The 21,289-nt window shown below is 34.8% G+C and overlaps 1 protein-coding gene across 2 annotated transcripts; it reads right to left on the bottom strand.

The window, feature by feature from the left end:
* Positions 1 to 3,207: 3,207 nt before the first annotated feature.
* On the bottom strand, positions 3,208 to 20,621 carry LOC123193978. 2 transcript variants are annotated; one of them, XM_044607078.1, is made up of 8 exons: positions 20,393 to 20,621; positions 19,970 to 20,047; positions 19,293 to 19,412; positions 19,123 to 19,201; positions 18,627 to 18,713; positions 9,796 to 9,858; positions 3,388 to 3,482; positions 3,208 to 3,286 (listed from the first exon to the last, which is right to left on the bottom strand). In XM_044607078.1, the coding sequence occupies exons 2-7, from the start codon at positions 20,023 to 20,025 to the stop codon at positions 3,405 to 3,407; spliced, it is 483 nt and encodes a 160-aa protein (XP_044463013.1). In that variant the 5' UTR covers positions 20,026 to 20,047; positions 20,393 to 20,621; the 3' UTR covers positions 3,208 to 3,286; positions 3,388 to 3,404. The 2 variants fall into 2 exon arrangements, with proteins under 2 accessions (XP_044463013.1, XP_044463012.1); XM_044607077.1 differs by having other exon boundaries at positions 3,208 to 3,482; positions 20,393 to 20,617.
* Positions 20,622 to 21,289: the final 668 nt, after the last annotated feature.

The following is a 21,289-nucleotide window of genomic DNA, read 5'->3' as shown; positions in this document are numbered from 1 at the left end:
AAATAGTTTGGTCTCACATGCGTGTCATGTTAAGGTTTGGACTAAATGGAAATGATTCAAAATTACTAACCATATAAGCCCAATCATTTCATTATTACCTGCAATATAGTTCATTTGATCAAAATTTGAGATCGTAAACTCTCTTGGTTTGTTCGATGACTTCTCCATTTCTTCTGTTTTTGTTTTAAAATTGTCCCGAAAACACAAATTATAAAAATTTTTCACATATACAAGCTTGGGGAGAGTTTGGTAGTCTAAACGCCCACCCGTTTCATCTAGGAAGCTTTGAAAATACTTTAGGAAGGTTTATTGGTGCTAAAACTTCATTGCAAGGTTTAAATTCTTCACATATTTAAGTTGAATTTTATTTTGGGTGAACATAGGGTGAATATGAAATATACATGAGTTGTATATGTTTGGACACCCACGGATTTCAAACCATTCATAAAGGATATGAAAAAAAAAAAGCCCAATTCTTCCTAGACACCCTACTCGACCAAGATTCAACAATCTTTTTTTTAATATAAACTTGGTGAAATAGGATGTTAAGGCAAGACTAGTCTAACTGAGCATAAAAATGGTTGGCCTTTGTCTTCATAAACATCCTATTATGATGAAATAAGATTGGTCAAAAGACAAACAATTGTGCAAATAATTTTTTTAACAAGTTGGTTGAATCCTAATAATACAAAAGATTTAGCCAATTTTTTTAAAATACAACTATATGAATCCTTCCTAGCGTCATATTTGTCCAACTTCTTAATATATGCTTGGCTTATAAGATGTTTAGAAAGAATTTGTCTAGTTGTATATAAAAAAGGTGTGAATCTTTGCTTTCAAGAGGTAATATGAGTGGTAAAAGAAAGGATTCTAAATATAAAAAAGCAAAAGTTCAAATCTCATTTAATGATATTTCAAGAATAACTCTTAATTTATTTGATATACCAATTGTGAAATTAGTCATTGAACTCGAGATTTCACTTGTTTGGTATGGTTGAATCCACCTTGAGGATTGATTTGACTCAAATAAAGTTTCCTTATTACTAAAAAAACAAGTCAAATTCTTCATTAAAAGATTTGACCAACTTTTTTAGATATAGTTGGATAAATCTATCTCTTGGCTAACCTTTTTGAAAGACCTTAGATTTTTTTGTCGAATCTTAGCCTAAACACAATATTCAAAAACCATAAATTTGTTAGCCAAAACATGCAATTTCTACATGAGAACATGTGATTCAACCCAAAAATACATATTTTCACATAACAAATTATTTTTTAGTTTTATACCTATATTTAAGCAACCGAATCAACTCATATTCACCAAATAACACAATATTCAGACAATAATAGTCGAGTCATAGACCAATGTGGATGGAAATATTGCACGACAATGTGGATGGAAAGAAAGTGAAAAGGTTGGTTGTCACTTGTTTCAAACAAAACGAAAGCAATTCAACATGGAAAGACAATTGTCACAAGGTTTGAAGATGGAGAGATTGTTATTGAAAATAGTCATCAAACATTCTTTTGATTGAAGATGAAGTGCCAGAGTATTTGTTTTTCAAATTCAAAGAGTATTTTGTATCACAACAATTTATAAATAGCGAAAAAAATGTCGTTTGCTGAATAGTAAAAAATGTACAAATTCTCAGATTTTGTCTAAAACTAATTTCATTAAATATAATTTCTTAAGGCCAATATGCTCTATTTTCAGATTAAAGAACCACACAGCTAGGCCAGGATCTGAGTCGAGCCGACTTGGCTTGGATTAGCTTAGTCCAAGTTTGTTTTTTGCAAACTCTGATCGAATTTGAGTTATAGTATACTATTCGACTAAAAAACAAATCGAATTCGAATAATATAAGATTCAGTTTGAAATGACTCATGAGCTATCTATCAATTCTGTTCGGTTTGAGCTAAGTCATGACTCATTTAGAGTTGGCTAAGATGGCTTAAAAGTTTTTCCATTTATCCACTGAGCAATAGCACTTTGTTTTTTTATCCATAATTTTTTTCTAACTTTTTCCATTTACACAAGTAACCCACAAAACTAAAAACTCACCATTTTCTCTCACTTCTTCCCTTACTTTTTCATTCACACAAGAAACCAACAAAACTCACCTTTGTCACTCATCAATCGCTCTCTTTCCGGTCTCCATTTTTTATCCTCCCATTTGTTTCGTTTTTTTTCTTCAAAGATCAACCGTTTTGAGACAAAAACAAGTAAACAAACATAAATTCATCTTGATCTCACTCTTTCATACCTTCATTCTTAATGTCTCACCAAATCGATGGTTGTTGCAACTGGTCAAACTCCGTTTCGTCAACTATAACTCCAATTACACATTTTTGTCTTGTCATTGGTCGATGAGCCATATATTTTGAAGTTTTTATTTTTAGTGGTAAGAACCCTAATTGAAGTCTTTGTTTGTTAATTAATCCGTTACAAAATAAATTTAGTGGTTACATTTGACCAATTGGAATATTTGAAGATAACCGAAGGATGATGTTAGGCTATTGGGAGATGTAGATATCATGTGATGTTGAATTTGTAATACGAGTTAACAAATGTGGTTGTCTTTCTCTATTGTCGGTTCTGTATAAATTATCTTATAAATGAATTTGTAACATTCATTTTGCAGATTACATTGTCAACTCTTCTAGATTAAATTTGTGGCATCTAATGTTTGGTTTTAACAAAATTAATTCGAGTCACAAACTTAAGTCACAAACTCAAACCGTAAATTCGAACTACGAACTTGAATCGAGTTACGAATCTCAAATTTTTTTTCAAACTAAACTTGAACCTTATTTTGTATTGGCTCGTTGAACTCAAACCGAATTCAAATCACCTCTAACACCTTTCAAACCGAACTCAAGTTAAGTCATGTTTAGACTCGATTCAATTCGAATCCACCCCTACTCAAAGCTCAAATCAATCCATTTACTTGCTTGGTTTTACATGTTAGTATCATAAAACCCAATCCAAACAGTCAGGTTCAATTTGCACAATGTCGACAACATTCATACTATATATACCTACTTTGAATATACATATAGACACGCTTATATATGTCATCACATGATTGAGATGTTATTTTATCCTTAATTCAAAATTATCTAATTACATGATGACACATATTGAATATATACTTATTTATGTACTTGAAGTGACTATTCAACCTATTTATACCACTAATTATCACATAATAATAATAATTTTAAATGAATTAAAAACAAATCATCCTGAGTAATTTTTGTGATTGAATGGTACATAACCCAGATCCTATAACGAATTAATAAAACAAATATATGTGAAGCCCATTTGGTATTTGCTGCATTAGATGTGATAATCAACTAAACAAGCCATAAAAATCCAACACCCACCTCTTTCCTCCAAATTGTTACTGAGGATCGGTCGTCTGTATTCCATGCCGCTTGAAAAATTCTCTAAATCCATAGCAACTGACGTCGTAATTGAACTGAATTTTGAATACAAAATAACTTATTACATTAGAAGAAAATAAAAAAACAGGACAAAAAATTTATCAATTTTCATTGACTAAGCTGGGCTAAATTTTTTTTTTTTCTAAGATAGCCAAAGAAATTTTACATACGAAACAGTATATACCCCTAATAAGAGGTGAATAATGAAACTTACCTTATAGATTGCAAATTTGCATGTTTTTATAAAAATGAAAAAAAAAAGTACTTAAAAAAGGCAAACGAAGTAATAACTAATCAATGTACTTATATTGCCACTACAACAAAATACTACTAAAAATTACTTCCTATCTCAACACACATTCCATTCTCTATTGAGGACCATTTACGTTCATCGTTATATTCATTTATTTAATACACTAAAATGATATTTTATAACTTAAATACAACGGTGTATATTCATGATCCTAATATATTCATACTTGGATGAGAATTTTATGTATATAAACCAATTAGATTAGAAACTTAAATCAATTTAATTTAATCTAAACTAATTTTCACCTAAGCATGTGACTATCAAAGTTATTTAAACACAACTCAATATGATTAATCATTAATGAAATAGAATCTAATAACTTCATTTCTCATCTATCATAAAGAAAATTAATAAAAAACACAAATCAATAATGAAATTTATGTGAATTTTTTAGAGTGAGATAGAGAATAATAAGAACAAGAAAAATGAAAATAAGGCAGAAAGTGAAACAAAGGACTGTTACAACCCTGATCATTTCCTTGGCCTCGACCACACAATCTTGCAAAATGACCTCTTCAAGCTACTTTAGAAGTGAGAACACAGTAATGATAATGAAGAAATAAATTTGCAAAATCAAAGGTTTGCTTCTAACAATAATCGTCTGCCTTTATTCATGGACATGAAGCCATTGAGTAGGCTGTCAACAAAGTAATCAACAAATATTTTTGAGAGTCACATAACATCTAGATTCTAAGAAAAAGGAAGATATCAATGACAACTTCAGCTACTTCCACCCAAAAAAGAACATCGCTTATTAAATTAAAAAGGTGAATTGGAAAAGTCTTAATGACCAAGTGCCCCAGAACATTTGACAGCAATAGTCCAGCATGCAAGATCCATAACAACTCCTCCCCCTGTAAAAGAATCTATGGCCTCAAGGATTTGGAACATTAGGGAAGTCCTAAGAGAATGTGGTAGTAGTTACCCAAGTAACCTCTAAATCATCCAAGCCTTCCCACCTAACAAGGAATGCTTGTTTATGATCGAGACCACGGATAGATAGTTTTGCTTTAGGTTGTTGTCATGGAGCTTCTAAAGGAGAGGTCTCTAATGTCCAGGTAATGTGAGAGAGCACTGAAGGTGAACTCCAATCTTCTTGAGCAAGTGGACATGAAAAACAAGATGAATGTGGCTAGAAACGGGAGGCTCCAACTTGTAAGCTACCTTCCCAATTTTTTGTAAAATCCGAAAAAGGCCATAGAAATGAGCAGCGAATTTTCGTTACCTTTTGTTAGAGACCGAAACTTGTTGATATGGTTGGAGCTTCAAATAACCCAGTCACCTTCTTCAAATTCCTACTCAATGTGCTTAGCATCATAAACCTGCTTCATCTTTTGTTGGCTAACCACAAGGCATCTTTGAAGTTCATGGAGAATGGCATCCCATTGCAAAAGACTCCTTAGCAGCATGCAACCTTGTTGTTCCTGGGACATAAGAGAGGAGTGTACGAGATGGCCTCTCACAAACTATCTCAAAGGGAACGATCCAAGCTATTGAATGAAGGCTGGTATTGATAGGAATACTCAACCCACGCAAGCCACTTAGTCCATTCTATAGGTTTTGAGCTTGTAAAGCACCGTAGACACATCTAAATAGTACAATTAACAACCTTTATTAGCCCATTCGTTTGGGGGTGGTATGCCAAGTTAAAATTAAAATATTTACCTTTCAACCTAAAGAGTTCCTTCCAAAAGGCAAGTAAAGGTCAGGTCTTGACCACAAAAAATTAATGGAAGTATGTCATGCAACTTAAAAATATTCTCACAAGATACTTGAGCAATAATCAAGGTCATTTATGGATGAGACATAGAAATAAAGTGTGCATACTCCGAAAGATGATTTATTACAAAAAAAAATATATGATTTTACCTTTTGAAGCAAGAAGACCATCACTAAAATCCATTGAAATATCCATTCAAACTTGTGTTAGGATAGGGAATGGTAACTAAATGGTGGAGTTTTTGTAGATTTTGATGTTTTCAATTTTCATCTAAGATGGGTTCAAGCCAACACAGCGTTGAGGATGAGTAAGCAACAATTTCGGCATGTTCTTCCCGATGAGATAATGCATCAATTGTCATATTGCTCTTTCAAGCCACCACGGTGTTAAGGATGAGTAAGCAACAATTTCAGTATGTTCTTCCCGATGAGATAATGCATCAATTGCCATATTGCTCTTTCCTTAGCAATATTCAATGCTAAAGTCATAGTCAAGTAGTTTAATAAGTCATTTCCATTGGGATTTCATGGCTATTCATTGCTTCTAAGGATACTTGAAACTTTTTTGATTAGTTTAAACAACAAAATGTTGTCCCAATGGGTAAGGTTGCCATTTTTTAACTGCAATGACTAAAGTCATTCCTTCTTTTTGATAAGTTAGGAGAGAGAGGTTTTCACCTTCAAAGCTAGTGCTGAAATAGGCGATGGCATGCACTTGCTGTATTAATATGACTTCAATGCCTACGTCGAAGACATCACATTCCACTATAAATGGAATGGAAAAATCCAATAGTGTTATCACCAATGCTTCAGCCATTACTTCTCTGAGTTGGTTGAAGGCATTGTATCCTTTATCACTTCATTTGATTGCACTTTTCTTAAAAATGTCTGCTAGCGATCATGCAATAATACCATATTCAACTATGAATCTATGATAATAGACGATAAGTCCAAGGAGCCCTCTTGACTACTGAATAATAGATGGCTTAGGCCACTTGGTGATGACCTCTATTTTTTAAAGATCTACCATAACTTCATGCACCCCCATAACATGCCTTAAATACTGAATCTGCTTTTGGGCAAAACTAGACTTTTTTTTTCATTGCCAACTAATATTTTGTTAGAATTCCAAATGCTATGCAAACATGTCTCAAGTGGTTTATCCCAACTACAACTATAAATTAGATTATCATAAAAATATACTAAAATAAAGCTTTGTAAATAACTATGAAAAATATTGTTCATAAGGGATTAGATAGTATGAACGCTAGAGGGCCCACTTCCAAGACTTCAAAAAGCCCATAATAGTTTTGGAAAACCATTTTGACAACATCCCCTGAATGCATTACTTGGTGGTACTTAGATTTCCAATCTAACTAGATAAACCACTTAGCTCCATGAAATTCATCCAAAAGCTCTCCATTAATTGGTATTGGAAATTTATACTTAATTATTAGTTTATTAAGTCTTGATAGTCGACACAAAATTGTCAAGATTCATTGTTTTTAACTAAGAGGACTAATGACAAAGAAGTCTAGCTTGGTCAAATGATCCCTTGCTAGAACTTTTACGAAAAAATAGCTTCATTTTTTGTTTTTAGAAATGGGGATACTGAAAAGGTTGCATACTTACAAGTGTGCTCCTAGGTTCCCCTCCCATTGATTTGTTGTTAAGCCTTTTGAATTATTTTTCCTTCACTAACTATGCTTTGATGGTGTCTTCTCCCTAAAACCAAATCATTTTTCCATGAGTCGAGAACTTCATTTCTATCTTATATAAATCCCAAATAATTGGTCCTAATGTTTACAAATATTGAGGCCTAAGACCTATCCCAAAGGAGGATTTCATCCACATTTAAGGTGAGGTTTAATAAACCATGGCAACCTACTTGTAGACCTATCACAATGAATGTTTTTCCTTGTCGGCAACAATAACCTGTAATGATGGCTTGTGCTTTGTTGCAAGCCTAAAGGATCCAACTGATTTGTTCTTAAAAGAAATTGAATAGAACTTAGGTCCACCAAAACTGTGAGCTTCATGCCCCTTATCATGGCCCTTACCCTCATTGTTTGGGTTTGAACCTTTACCAATGTGTGCAAAGAGATCACTAGAAACTTAGGCCCTTTATCAACATCCTCTTTCACTTATTCAATGTGAGTCTTCTTGGGATCTTGTTCTAGCTTGATGAAAAACAACCTCATGCAATTGTGGTTGGATGTTAACTTGTTATCGCATTGGAAGCAAAATCCTTACAATCGATGTTGTTAAAGGTCCACCTAGATGAAACATCGAACGTTGTCAACGTGAGTTACAAGGGGAGCCCTTACTTTGTATGTAGAACTTGAAAAGAGGAAAGTCTCATTAGACTATGTCCAAAGGTTCGCTATGAGAGCTTTGGGCAATAGCCTAATTTGATTCTCAAATGCTAAGATGTTGAACTTGTCAACTAGACTTTTATTTTCTCCCAAGACATATCCCTATTCAATTGTTTGTCCTTGGAACCACAGTTGTGAATCTCCCTCTATATGGTATGCTACAAGTTGAATTTGATCATCATGATAGGTGACTTGAAAATCAAAAACTTATTCAGTTGACAGATCCAATTGATGGGATCATTTCAACCATCATATCTCGAAAAGTCCAACTTAGCCAATCTAAGGGACACCCCCACTTTTTACTAATTATCATTACTCACTCATGCAGTCCTTTGCCTAGTTCAAACATCTTTGTCTCTAGTCTAAGAAGATTGGACAATCTCATCATCTGCTTAATCATTCTTTGTTGTCTATCACTCTAAATACCTAGCTCTATAATCAAACCCATCTCTTGTTCGAGTACTTGAACACGCTGGTCTTCACCGATGGCAAGCTTTGATACCAAGATGTTGCAACCCTAACCATTTCCTTGGCCTCAATTGCCTGATCTTGTATAATGTATAATAGCCTTTTCAAGCTATTTTGGAAATAAGAACAGATGATAGATAACAAAGGAAGAAGTTTGCCAAAACAAAGGCTTGATTTGAATAATAATTGTCTACCTTTATTAATGGATATGAAGCCTGAATATGTTGTTAACAAAGTAATAAGGAAAAATCTTTAACAGTCACATAACATCTAGCTTCTAGTAAAAATGGAAAATATGAATAACAACTTCAACTACTTCCTCTGAAAAGGATAACCCCTTACTGAATTAAAAAGGTGAATTGAAAAATGTTAGGCCTCGTATTGTGAAATTGTACCGAAGGAAGCACAGGAATTAAAGCAATTGAATCTTGACTCATAGTGAGGTGGCAAAACATGATAAGGCAGAAAATAAGGAAGGTCCACGTGGGGAATACATGTTTAGCAGTAAAACAACGATACAAAAGAAATGAGATTAAATATAAAAAATAGACAAAGTGAAAAGGTGAGAAAGAATTAGAGTGAAATTGGGAAGTGAGGCAAATCTGCCTGGGGGGACATTTGTTACCAACACAGTACAATTCTTTTTAACCTTTTTTCTTGTTTCCGATTTCTTGGTTAATGTACTTAATTTGAACATTGGATTTGTGGATTAATAAAATCTGTTGAAGCTTCTCTTAGAACTAGTGTTGGTGTTGTGTGATTGTTTTAGGAGAACTTGACAGGTTGCTATTAGTTGTGTAATTTATTTTGGGAGAATCTGTTAAGTTCCTATCAAAAAAGCCTTAATGAACAAGTCCCCCCACAACATTCTACAGCAACACGTCTAGCATGCAAGATCCATTACAAGGTGCAAGAAAACTGAAGGGTTCTACTGTAACTTTTTGTATATTTTAGAATACAAACTATGGGGTATTTAGTAAACTTTGGAAAAATTTTCAAAATCCACCACTCTATGTTCAAACTCATCAAGGAGTGCGATAATAATTTGAACAATTAAGTAGAAATCTTCAATGTAAATGATGCTTCTAATAGATTTTTATGATTTTTTTTGTGATATTGTGATAATTTCGGAGGACTTTTGTGATAATTTCCAGAATTTCACAATAATTCTTTTATGAATTTTAATATGAAAGTGGTGTGCCAATATTTTATCAAAAAATAAAATGGAGTTTCATAAAATTTTCTCCTAAAAATAAAACAGAATTCAAAATATTGCTTCAAGGAATTTTGTTAACTCTAGAAACACAAACTGGCTCTCACATAGCCAAAGCATGTTCTTTATGCATATTAAAAAGAGTAACATCCCCACAAAAGCACAATCTTGAGTCAAATAGCAGAAAATGCATATGAAGAAGGCAACAGAAATTTGTAACATATTGACAGAGTAAAAGAAAAATATGATCCAGAACTCACTGGGAGAACTTTTACTGAGTATTTCGTCACATTTGAATCAGCACCCTTTCCTTGGTTAGCTGCCTGCAACACATAAATTATTGTCAGAAGCTTCAGAACCACATCAAGAAGGAATACAAAATCGCACTGAATTTTATGATGACAATTTGGTAGCAAAATCCAAAGGGACAACCTGAAAGAATTGCGTTACGTTGCATTATATGGGGAAAGAAGAGAAAATTTCACTAAAAATATTTGTCGTTCTACTAATATAACAGTATTACAAGGATATAGAGACATCACTAACTCCTGAATCACCTCTCTTGCAATCACATACTACACAATTCAACCTCACGATTATCACACAACAACCATATTAGAAATTGATATTCAACCAGCAAATTCAATCACAACACACCGAAATACAGAAACAGATGGAAAATAGGTGTGATGAATATGACCTTATTTATCAACTTAGCAGGAAAACCCACTATTTATGCTCAACTGCTACAATCAGCTTACCAAAAGAATAAATTTAGAATACCGCAAATGATAATTTTGGCAGTGTGAGAAGCCGAATACCTCCCTAGCACAAAACTACCAAAAACATCCTCTATCTCCTAACAACCAGGCTAGCCCTTCAAATAGTTTCACACTTTCATATCTCTCTCTCCTTTAACTAACTGCTGCCACGTTGCCCAATTAACTTTTTATGAATCTTCCAAAACCTTTCCAACCCTCACAGATTTTCTCCTGTGTGTCACTTTATTCCCCCTAACATAGACCTTAAGAAGTCTATCAATACCTCCCTCAACCAGTTGCATTTTGCCCCCAAGATGGAAATAAGGAAATTGTTCTTTAATAACCATAGAATCCTCCCAAGAGCTTTCAAAATTGGGAAGTCCCTTTCACTATATAAGCACCTGCATTGAGTCATCTCCCAAATGCTTCATAGCCATCATAGCAAGCGGCTGGAGTTGTAACTCCATGTCTACCGATAAGGGTTGACTTAAGAACCAATTACCTACAGCTTTTTTAAGATGAGAATGTGAAAGCTATTATAAATTCGAGCATCCAAAGGTAAAGCCAGCTTATAAGCTACCTTACCAATACATTCAAGTGCTTTGTAAGGAATGTGTGGTCTGCACTTATCATTGGGGCATCTTGCCAAAGAATGCAAACAGTACGATTGAAGCTTGAGGAACACCCAATGACCCACCATTAATTGAACTTCTCAGCTATTAGTGTCTGCAAATTATTTCATCCTATCTTGGGCATTCAACTGTGTTCTCGGATATGAATATTTATCCTTTCATTCAAAGAGGGCTCCTCCATAAAAAGAAGAAGTGTGGGTAGGTCTTGGCCACATAAAGCCTTGAAGGAGACCATGTTAGCCACTCCTTGAAAAGTTACATTAAACCAATACTCAGCCCATGAAAGTCATTTAATTCACTGCCTGGGCTGAGTACTAATGAAGCAATGCAAATATGTCTCCAAACTCCTTTTAGCCACCTCTGTTTGCCTATCCTTTTGAGAATGGTAAACATAACTATGTTTCAAAGAGGTATTTTTAAAATGAAAAATCTCCGACCAGAATTCGCTCATAGAAACCCGATCTCGATCTAATACAATAGACTTAAGATAGCCACGAAGATGCACATTTTCTTCAACAAACAGTTTTCCCACGTCTTTGGCCGTAAACAGATGACACAAAAGAAATGTAAATACTTTGTCAACTGATCAACCGCCACCAAATTAGTATCAAACCCTTGTGACTCAGGTAGCCCACCTATGAAATCCATTGAAACATTAGCCCAAACTTGCAAAGGAATTGGTAAAGGTTGTAGCAACCCCATGGGACTCATAACTTAATATTTATTTTTTTGACAAACAACACAACCTACTACAGAATCCCTCATAGCACTTTTTAGTCCTCCCCAAAATAATACAATCAAAATCTTTTTGTATTTGCAAAAAATCCAGGATGACCTTTAAGGGGAATCATGAAATTTAGACAGAAATTGAGGAATAAAAGCTAACTTTTTTGCAAGAACTAGCAATCTGTTAGGACTCATATATTTATTTATTTCCTGCAGAAAAAGAGAGGGTATAAAAGGGATAATGCAAAATCGGAGGCTGCTATCCTAATGCAAAACCAGCCACTAAGAATATGAAACGTGGTAGAGCAGGAGAGAATGAAATGGCTGTGGAAAGAGTTGAAAAAGGAGAGCAGGTATGGGAAAAAGGAAGCAGGTGAAAAAACTAAGGAAAAGGTAGGGCGAGAGTGGTTCTCTCGAATGCTGAGATTTACTGTGGGGATTTAGTTGGGTTTTTGTGTAATTTTCTGGAAAAAATTAGTGAAGAGAATTGTAATTGATTAAGCAGTGCAGTAGATGGAAATAGTCATTGTATTGGAGAACTAATTTGTATTCATTCCTAGAAAAAGTATTCAATACAATATATATTTTCATTGTCTTGTGTGTTTGTGTTGCTATTCCTGTTCCAGTGTATGCTGTGTTGCTATTCCTGTTCCAGTGTATGTTGTGTTGTGGCTGAGATCAGTACACAGGAGAGGCTGTGAGAGCTGAGGAAGAATCCAAGCAAGGCTTTGCTGCTACTGGATTACTCAGGTACCTATCAATTGGTATCAGAGCACCGATTCTAGGGATGGAGAAAGTCGACTTCATCAAAGATAGTGGGCGTTGGTGGATGGTTTGACGACTGACTCAATGGGAACTTCGAGAATCGATGACGAACAGAATTTGTCCACGTTGTGACGACAAGGAAGAGCCAAAGCATGATTGTAAGCGCAAATCATGGGCCATTCTTGTGGTGGAAGAAGACGATCTAGATGATGAAGGCATCCTAAACGTATTTGACAGTGAAAAAAAGAGAAAAGAAGCTGAGATTGAGAATTTTGGCGAGAAAATAGTCGATTTGGGTGACTGGGAGAAGAAATCGGCAATATACAGTGAAAAAGTGGACGATGCCAACGAGATCCAGCTGTCGGAGTTCACTCTCTCATTTGGTTGCAGCGTTCCTGAGATGAAGATGCTGAATTCTGGAGAAGGAGGCGCCCATGAAGAAAGAAGAGGAGGAGGAAGAAGGGTTTATAACCCTACCCGGCCCAATAACCCATTTACCCAACCCAAACCCAACTTATTAAACCAAAATCCATCACTATTAAACCTAGCCCAATACCCAATCACACCCACACTAATTGATTCCGACCCAAAACATTTTTTACTCAACTCAAAATCAAATCCAACTACTAAGCCCAATCCAAAACCAAATTGGAATAACCCAAGAGCCCACAACCCAAACCCATTACAATTAAATCCAAATCCATTACAACCCAATTCTCAAACACTCAATCTAACCCTAACTCAACTCAACCTATACATTATATATTCCAGCCCAAAAACCCTTACACCAATAAATTCAAACCACCATACTCAATTAATCATACCTAATAAAAATCCAAACCCAAGACCCGACCCGAAACCCAATTGGCCCACACCAAATATGAGCCCATCTTTACCCTAATCTAATATGCATTCCAATAGATCAGACTGTAAAACAGATCAAGATCTGCTGTCTCATCTTCTAAGGAGCCTTGCTAGTCCTGTTGGTGAAAACGGGGGAAGAAGCATAGCAGGGCTCTTGCAGGATTCACAAAATATAATGAATCATTGCACTTCTGTTGGGAACCCAGAAGTTATTTTAGTTTTGATCGCAAATGGTCAAGGTCCTCCTGGGCCTTTCGGACAACATCTCAGTGTATCTGTATCTGAGATGCCACAGCAAGGTCCAACTACTCATAATGCCAGGGGTGCAGAAGTTCAAGATGGTGCTGCAAGGCAGATCAAAATGAATAATTTTGATTTGAATGACATATATGTTGACTTAGATGATGGCACAGAAGATGTTGAGAGACCGCCTGTTCCTGCAAATCTGGGGGGTAGCTCCCTTGATTGTCCTTCATGGGTCCAAATAGACTCTCAACAGTCGAGTCCCCCTCACACTAGTGGGAACTCAGATTCAGCATCAGCCCAGTCACCTTTTAGTTCTAGTGGAGATGCTCAGAGCCACACAGATCGGATTGTGTTTAAACTATTTGGGAAAGAAGCAAATGATTTTCCTTGTATCCTACGAGCACAGATACTTGAGTGGCTATCTCACATTCCTACTGATATGGAGAGCTATATTAGGCCTAGTTGTGTCATTCTGACGATTTATATTTGTCAGGTTGAAGCTGCTTGGGAGGAACTTTGTTGTGATTTGACTTTTAGTTTGAGGAGGTTTTTGGACCTCTATAATGATAACTGGATTGAGTGAGAAACCCTGCAGAAAGCAGATGTTTTCACTCAAGCAGAAAAATGTGAGGGATGAGGATGGTGAAGTTCAGTCCCAGGAATTAACTGTTTATGACTACTTTGTCAATCATCGCAATATGGATTTACGATATTCAGTAGATATTCCTTGCATCAATGTTGGGAAGCCAAAACGCCCTACGTATATCCCTCTTAAGCTTTGTTCTTTGGTTTCCTTACAACGTTACACAAAAGCTCTTAACACTTTACAGAGAGCTTCGCTTGTGGGAAAATCAAGGCAAAAGCCACAAGAAAGGATGAATACATTATCTAATGTTCTACGAAATGGCAAGTATGATGCTGAACCAATGCTACGTTCATGTGGCATTTCAATAAGTACTAATTTTGCTAAAGTGGAGCCAACAAAGATAGAACAATGGGTTGTTGTGAACTTTTCTGCACGCTGTGATATTCGTAGACTTGTTCGTGATCTGATAAAATGTGGCGACATGAAAGGCTTGAAGGAAGACTTGCTAGAGGAGCAGCTTGAAGGTGTATCAGAATTCAAGTATTCCTCCCATAATGATCTTGAATTGCTTAATAAGTGGAAAGGGTTGTTGGATTGCAAGTGGACTTGGGAATCATGCAACAACCTTCAATATCTTTTTCCCCAATCACACCTTGAGGACAAGGTGCCTCTCGATGGGAAGGGAAATGTTAGGACTTATATATTTATTTATTTCCTGTAGGAAAAGAGAGGGTATAAAAGGGATAATGCAAAATCGGAGGCTGCTATCTTAATGCAAAACCAGCCACTAAGAATATGAAATGTGGCAGAGTAAGAGAGAATGAAATGGCTATGGAAAGAGTTGAAAAAGGAGAGCACGTATGGGAAAAAGGAAGCAGGTGAAAAAACTAAGGAAAAAGTAGGGCGAGAGTGGTTCTCTCGAATGCTGAGATTTACTGTGGGGATTTAGTTGGGTTTTTGTGTAACTTTCTGGAAAAAATTAGTGAAGAGAATTGTAATTGATTAAGCAGTGCAGTAGATGGAAATAGTCATTGTATTGGAGAACTAATTTGTATTCATTCCTGGAAAAAGTATTCAATACAATATATATTTTCATTGTCTTGTGTGTTTGTGTTGCTATTCCTGTTCCAGTGTATGCTGTGTTGCTATTCTTGTTCCAGTGTATGCTATGTTGTGGCTGAGATCGGTACACAGGAGAGGCTGTGAGAGCTGAGGAAGAATCCAAGCAAGGCTTTGCTGCTACTGGATTACTCAGGTACCTATCACAATCCCCTGTAAAAGAGAGTTCCATTCCGCAAGGTAAACCACAAGTGGCTAGTAGAGCCCAATAGCAAGTCTTGAATATTCTTTGAAAGGGTTTATTCTTCGCTAGTTCAGCTTGAATGGACTCAATGCTAGTTATCTTCACTTTCGATAGGGCCAGTAATTCATGCTACTCGTCAAACTTCCAAGAAAATCAACTACTTTGTCCTCACAATCGAGACGGTAGATTATCTTGAAATCAAACCCAAACAACTTCATAACCCATTTTTGTTGATTAACTCTGAGTACTCTTTGATCCGTTAGGAATTGAACTTTTTTATCAACGTGAATAATAAAATGTCATCCCATTAGGTATTAGCACCATTCTTGGACAACAAGGACAATGATCATTAGCTCTCGTTCATGCACCAACTATTGGTGGGCTCTTTCCGAAAGGACGTGAATGAAATAAGTAGTAGTCTTGCCTTCTTGCATAAGGAAAACACCTAGACCAGCCATCGATACATCCATTTCCAATACATAAATCTTGATGAAGTTCGGTAGGGCCAAGGCAAGAAATGAAGATAAAGCTTGCTTAAAGGTGTCAAAGGCCATTTGTGCTTCTTTCGACCATTTGAATGCATATTTCTTCAATAATTGGGCGAGAGGTTCAACAATCTTTGCATACCCCTTTACAAAGCTTCTGTAGTAACCAATTAGCCCGAAGAATCCACGCAACTCCTTGACATCTTTTAGGCTATGCCAATTAATCATGCTCTCTACTTTGCTAGATTAGTAGTCACTCATTTTGCTAAAATAATATGTCCCAAATATTCAAGTTGAAACTAATGGATAAAGTTTGCTTAAGGGTGTCGAAGGCCACTTATGCTTCTTTCAACCATTTGAATGCATACTTCTTTAGTAACCAGGCAAAAGGTTCAACAATCTTTCTATACCCTTTTACAAAGCTTCTATAGTAGCCAGCTAGTCCTAAGAATCCACACAGCCCCTTAACATCTTTTGGACTAGGCTAATTAACCGTGCTCTCTACTATGTCAAATTGGTTGCCACTCTTTTTGCTAAAATAATATGCCCCAACTATTCAAGTTGAAAATAACCAAACATACATTTCTTCTTTTTTACAAAGAGTTGATGATCATTTAACACTCCCAAAGTGATCCTTAAATGCTTTAAATGTGAACTCCAATCTTTGTTGTACACTAAATATTATCAAAGAACACTATAATAAATTTTCAAAGATAAAAGAGGAAAATCTCATTCATTAATGATTGAAATGTAGTTGAGTCCGAATGACATCACCAAAAACTCAAAATGACCATTATGTGTTCAAAAGGCCCCTTTCTCTATATCTTCTTCCAGCATCCAAATTTGATAATAGCGAAACTTGAGATCCAACTAGGAGAAAATAATCACCCTTCCCAATTCATCCAATATTTTGTCAATGTTCGGAATTGGAAATGTATCCACAATAGTCAATTTATTCAAAGCTCTATAATCAACACTAGATCTCCAACCACCATATTTCTTTTTTACTAACAAAGTTAGGCTTGAAAAAGGACTTATGCTTGGTTTAATAATCCGAGTGGCTAACATCTTCCGAACAATCTCTTCTACTTCCATTTTTTGAAAATAAGGGTATCGATAAGGCCTTAGGTTTAGTGGCTAATTTCCTTTAATCAAACCTAATGGTATAGTCTTGCATCCATTTAGGTGGTAGTTGGGTTGGTGTCTCAAAAAGCTCTTGAGATTCATTTAGTAGCTAATCCATTGTTAATCTCGACATGCTTCTCGATTGGTGACACTAAGGTTGATGTAAGCTCAATACAATATGCTTGGTTTGAATTTTAAGTTGTTTTCAACAAGCTTTCGACCAAAACTTCCAATTTAGCCAAATTTTATTCACCTTAAAGAAGCACAAGCTTGTATTCTATTTTAAATTTGATGTAGATTGCCCTATAATTTGCTTGCACTCTCCTTAAAGACCGTAGCCATTCCACTCCCAATACTAAGTCCACACTATGAAGTTGGAAGGATAGAAACTTCTAAGTTATTGCTAGTCTCGATATAGTAATCGACACTGCTTAACAAATTTCAAAACTTTGGTCGACAAAATACACCACTGCAACTCTTTAACTGCATCCCATAGAATGAAATTATCGATAGCTCCACTATCCACTAGAACGATCACCTTCTACTCTCTAGACTACCTTTTTAACTTCAGTGTCTTGTAAGAAGTGAGACCCATTATCAAATGTATCGATAGTTCAATTTGGGTAAATTCCAATTTAGTAAGTTTTGTACCTTGTTCATCAGCTTCATTTTCACCTTCTTTATCCTTGGTGCGAACTAGAACTATCAGTTGTGTATTTTTACAACCATGGCTAATGAACTTCTCATCACACTTGAAACACAAACCACACTCCAACTTCAATCTATATTCAACACCTAAAAGTTGTCAAAATCCATTTCCTTTTCTCATTACTGATCCCTAATGCACAATACACCAAAATGCATAAACAGATGGTTGATAGGTGTAATGAATCTAATTTTATTTATCAACTTAGTTGGAGAACCTTACTATTGACACTCAATTGCTACAATCAATTTACCCAAAGAACAAAACTATAATAGAGCAAATGATAATTATGATAGTGTAAGAGTGGGATACATCCCTAGCTTTTTTATCTCCAAACAACCCAACCGACCCTTTTGCATAATTTCACACTCTCATATCTCTTTTTTAACTAATTGTTGCCACGTTGTCCAATCAACTTTTATGAATCTTCCAAAACCGTTATAGCCCTTACATATTTTTGCCTCTATGTGTCACTGTATTCCTTCTAACATAGACCTTAGCATGTCTATAAAAACACATTCACCCACATTGTCCCTAAGACTACCTTCCTTGCTTGAATACCTATGCTATTTACAAAGTCGCCAAATGTTTTATAGTACCAAAATAAGCATCAATTTTCTAGCCTACCATTTTGTCCAGATTCATCGTCACTAGTCTTATAAGCACTTCAGACAATGGATACAACACCAAGTATAATGACAAATATCTAACTGAATCGAAACATTGTTGCCAAAATTTCAAGTTATAAATTTAAACACTTTATGAAGAATCAATCCTCCATTCTCAATCCACAACTTTGCATCTTTCACTTGTAGATAGTTGATGCAAGTATAGATAAGTAAAATAAATAAGGAAAGACTTGAGATTGTAATAAAAGTAAGAGTTACAATACTTGTTGTGGACTATGAAATATCTCAACAAATGGATATTCCTTCCTCTGTCGCGTTATACAAAACCCTGGATATTTTGGACATTCAACCTGAAACAAGCCAACACCAAATAGATAATTGGAAACTAGTTAAAATGCTAATCTGAGATGAGGATGATAAGAATTATAAGTTTTTACAAAATATCAAGCATTGCTTGACTTCTGAAAGAGGAGATAAAGGGGTTCTATAGCATGTGAAAGTGAAAATCATATGCTTCAATAAGACTTCAAACATATACAATGCACAAAAATATTACTACATTACATAAATAAGGAATTGAAAAATCCTCACAAACATCTCTTTCCTCTTTTCCAATCCAATTTCATACTAAAAATGTGGCTCAGTGGCTGGCTCTATTTGTTAAAAAAGTACAAAATATATTGAACTCTTCAAGATTTGTATCGTGTTACAAACTAAAACTATCTCTTTTAGAAGATGATAAAATCATAAACAACTTACACGCATAAATTTTACATGTGGATAATACTCAGCAGCAGCTTCCTCCAAAACTTGATCAAGATGTTTGGTTAAGTTACCCCTGAATAATTAAAATAGTTACACCCATAGTGTTATATGTTTAGTAGAAAAAATAAAAGATGGTAAAAGAAGGCTAATTAATTCCAAATCACCTAATGGTAAATGCAACAACAACAGGATAGCCTTGATGGAGGAGTTGAACAAATTCACGCTCTGATGTAAAATGAATAACACGTGATGGCCCCAGATCCTTAGGATAACCTGTATGATACCTTCAGTTTTAAAAAATAACATGTCAATTTATAATGAACTATGAAAAAATCATAGAAGATAAAAGTTGACAATGTCCAAGAAAATCTATATTATATAAGAGGTCAAATAAGACACCACCATTTCAGCAAGAATTTTATAGCAAGTTTAAATTCAAAAATTTATATGACCAAACAAAATTAGAATGGAAAAGAAAAAATCATGAATAAATTCTTGTAGCATGCAATACTATATTTTGAATACAACACAAACTATTATAATCTGATTTAGACAACACACAGGATTCATTGCAAGCGGTAGAAATTCAGTATAGTTTTTTGTTAATAATCATTTTCAGGAATATAGGAAAATATTTTATTGTAATTCAGGTTTTCCATTGTCCCAGTCTAAACATGTCATCAGAGATAGAAGTAAAGAGTTTCCCTACAATATTACTAACGAAAAACTCTACCAATAACTGGTATATTATTTGAGTAAAATAGCATGGGAATGCTTCACATTATACAATACTGAAAAAATACTGAACAATAAAGATAAGGAAAATACAAATTGTTCGTACTTGCATGTTGTGCGAAGATGAGACATCATTCTGTTGAAAAACGTAGGCTCCTCCATTAATTCAAACTTCCAAACTATCCTGCAAAGTGTATAAAATGCCAAAATGGTACATGTTGTTGGCAAATGTGTGGATATTCATACTTTCTGAAAATTTTTTATTTGAAATCTCTCATCCAACAACATATATAAGCATTCAGCCAAACGTGGGGCATTTTGTAAAACAGGTAACACACAACACCAAAAGTTAATAAATATATATACACTGAATTGGTTGAAACATTTGATCAAACATATGGCACGCATGCGAAATAGTCTACAGAGATAAACCCCCCAAAATATACAGCACATTCACCAAGCTTAAAGTCTGTAGTTAAAAATAATAAATAACAGAACCATTGGACGAGAAGAAGCGTCGTAAGAGAACCTTTTTGATGTTGAAAATTCTGATTGCTGCTATAGAGGGAAAATTGCCCAAAATCAAATAATAGTAAGTTTCAGCCCTTGATATCGCCTGCACAAAATGTGTGTGAAAGAGGTATACTTATACAAAGGGCATTTTTGTTTGGGTAAGTTATAAAGGACAATATCACGTACGCCCTATATCTAGAAACAAATAGCCCTAAACTCTGTAAACTTTTACAAAATATGTGCAGCTAAAAGTAAACTTTAATAAAAATTAGACTTAGAAAAATGGGTGGGTTACCCATATTATACATGGATACCTATCCATAAAATTGGTATAAGTTATAGATTTTTTTATCTGTGCCCATATAATCTTATTTTTTATGGATGGCCCGCATGAACCCGCAGCCCAAAAAAATTTTAAAAAGTTGAAATTGAATTTAAAATAGAAAATATATAGAAAAAAAATGTAAAGTCTTTTGGTTTATCAAGAAGAATTTTCTTATCCTGCCAACACTATTTGCTAATATCTTATATTTCAAAACAAAATCAACCCTCATATTTCAAACCAGTTTGTTTCTCTTCATATATCTCTATCTGCAACTTCAACTCAAGTTTTAAATTCAACTTTAATTTAGAGCAAAATAAGTATGTATTTAACAATAATTTTTATGTATATTTTTCACTTTTCTACAAATATATCTCCACTATTTAGAGTGTTAGAAATTGATAGAGGTGAATAATGGCAAGAAGATAAATTCGTTTTTCCTTTGTATAGAGAGCATATTTTGGGTCCACAAAAAACACAATTAAATTTGGGTTTTTATTGCTATTGGGGTCCATCTCCCTTGCATATATGAACTTTCAATTCCCACGCATTGGTATGCTGTTAGGGGTGTTGACCCCAATGGCCATGGAA

Source organism: Mangifera indica, chromosome 13 (assembly GCF_011075055.1).
Source record: "Mangifera indica cultivar Alphonso chromosome 13, CATAS_Mindica_2.1, whole genome shotgun sequence".
NCBI lineage: Eukaryota > Viridiplantae > Streptophyta > Magnoliopsida > Sapindales > Anacardiaceae > Mangifera > Mangifera indica.
This window is presented reverse-complemented; position numbering and strand designations above follow the sequence as displayed.

Bases quoted from the DNA above. Each gene is read 5' to 3' on its own strand.
- LOC123193978 (XM_044607078.1), bottom strand. From the start codon at position 20,025: ATGGAGGAGCCTACGTTTTTCAACAGAATGATGTCTCATCTTCGCACA. The intron at 19,413-19,969 runs GTACGAACAATT...TTAAAACTGAAG, and splicing joins CATCTTCGCACAACATGCAA to GTATCATACAGGTTATCCTA. The intron at 3,483-9,795 runs GTGAGTTCTGGA...TTCAAAATTCAG, and splicing joins ACTCAGTAAAAGTTCTCCCA to TTCAATTACGACGTCAGTTG.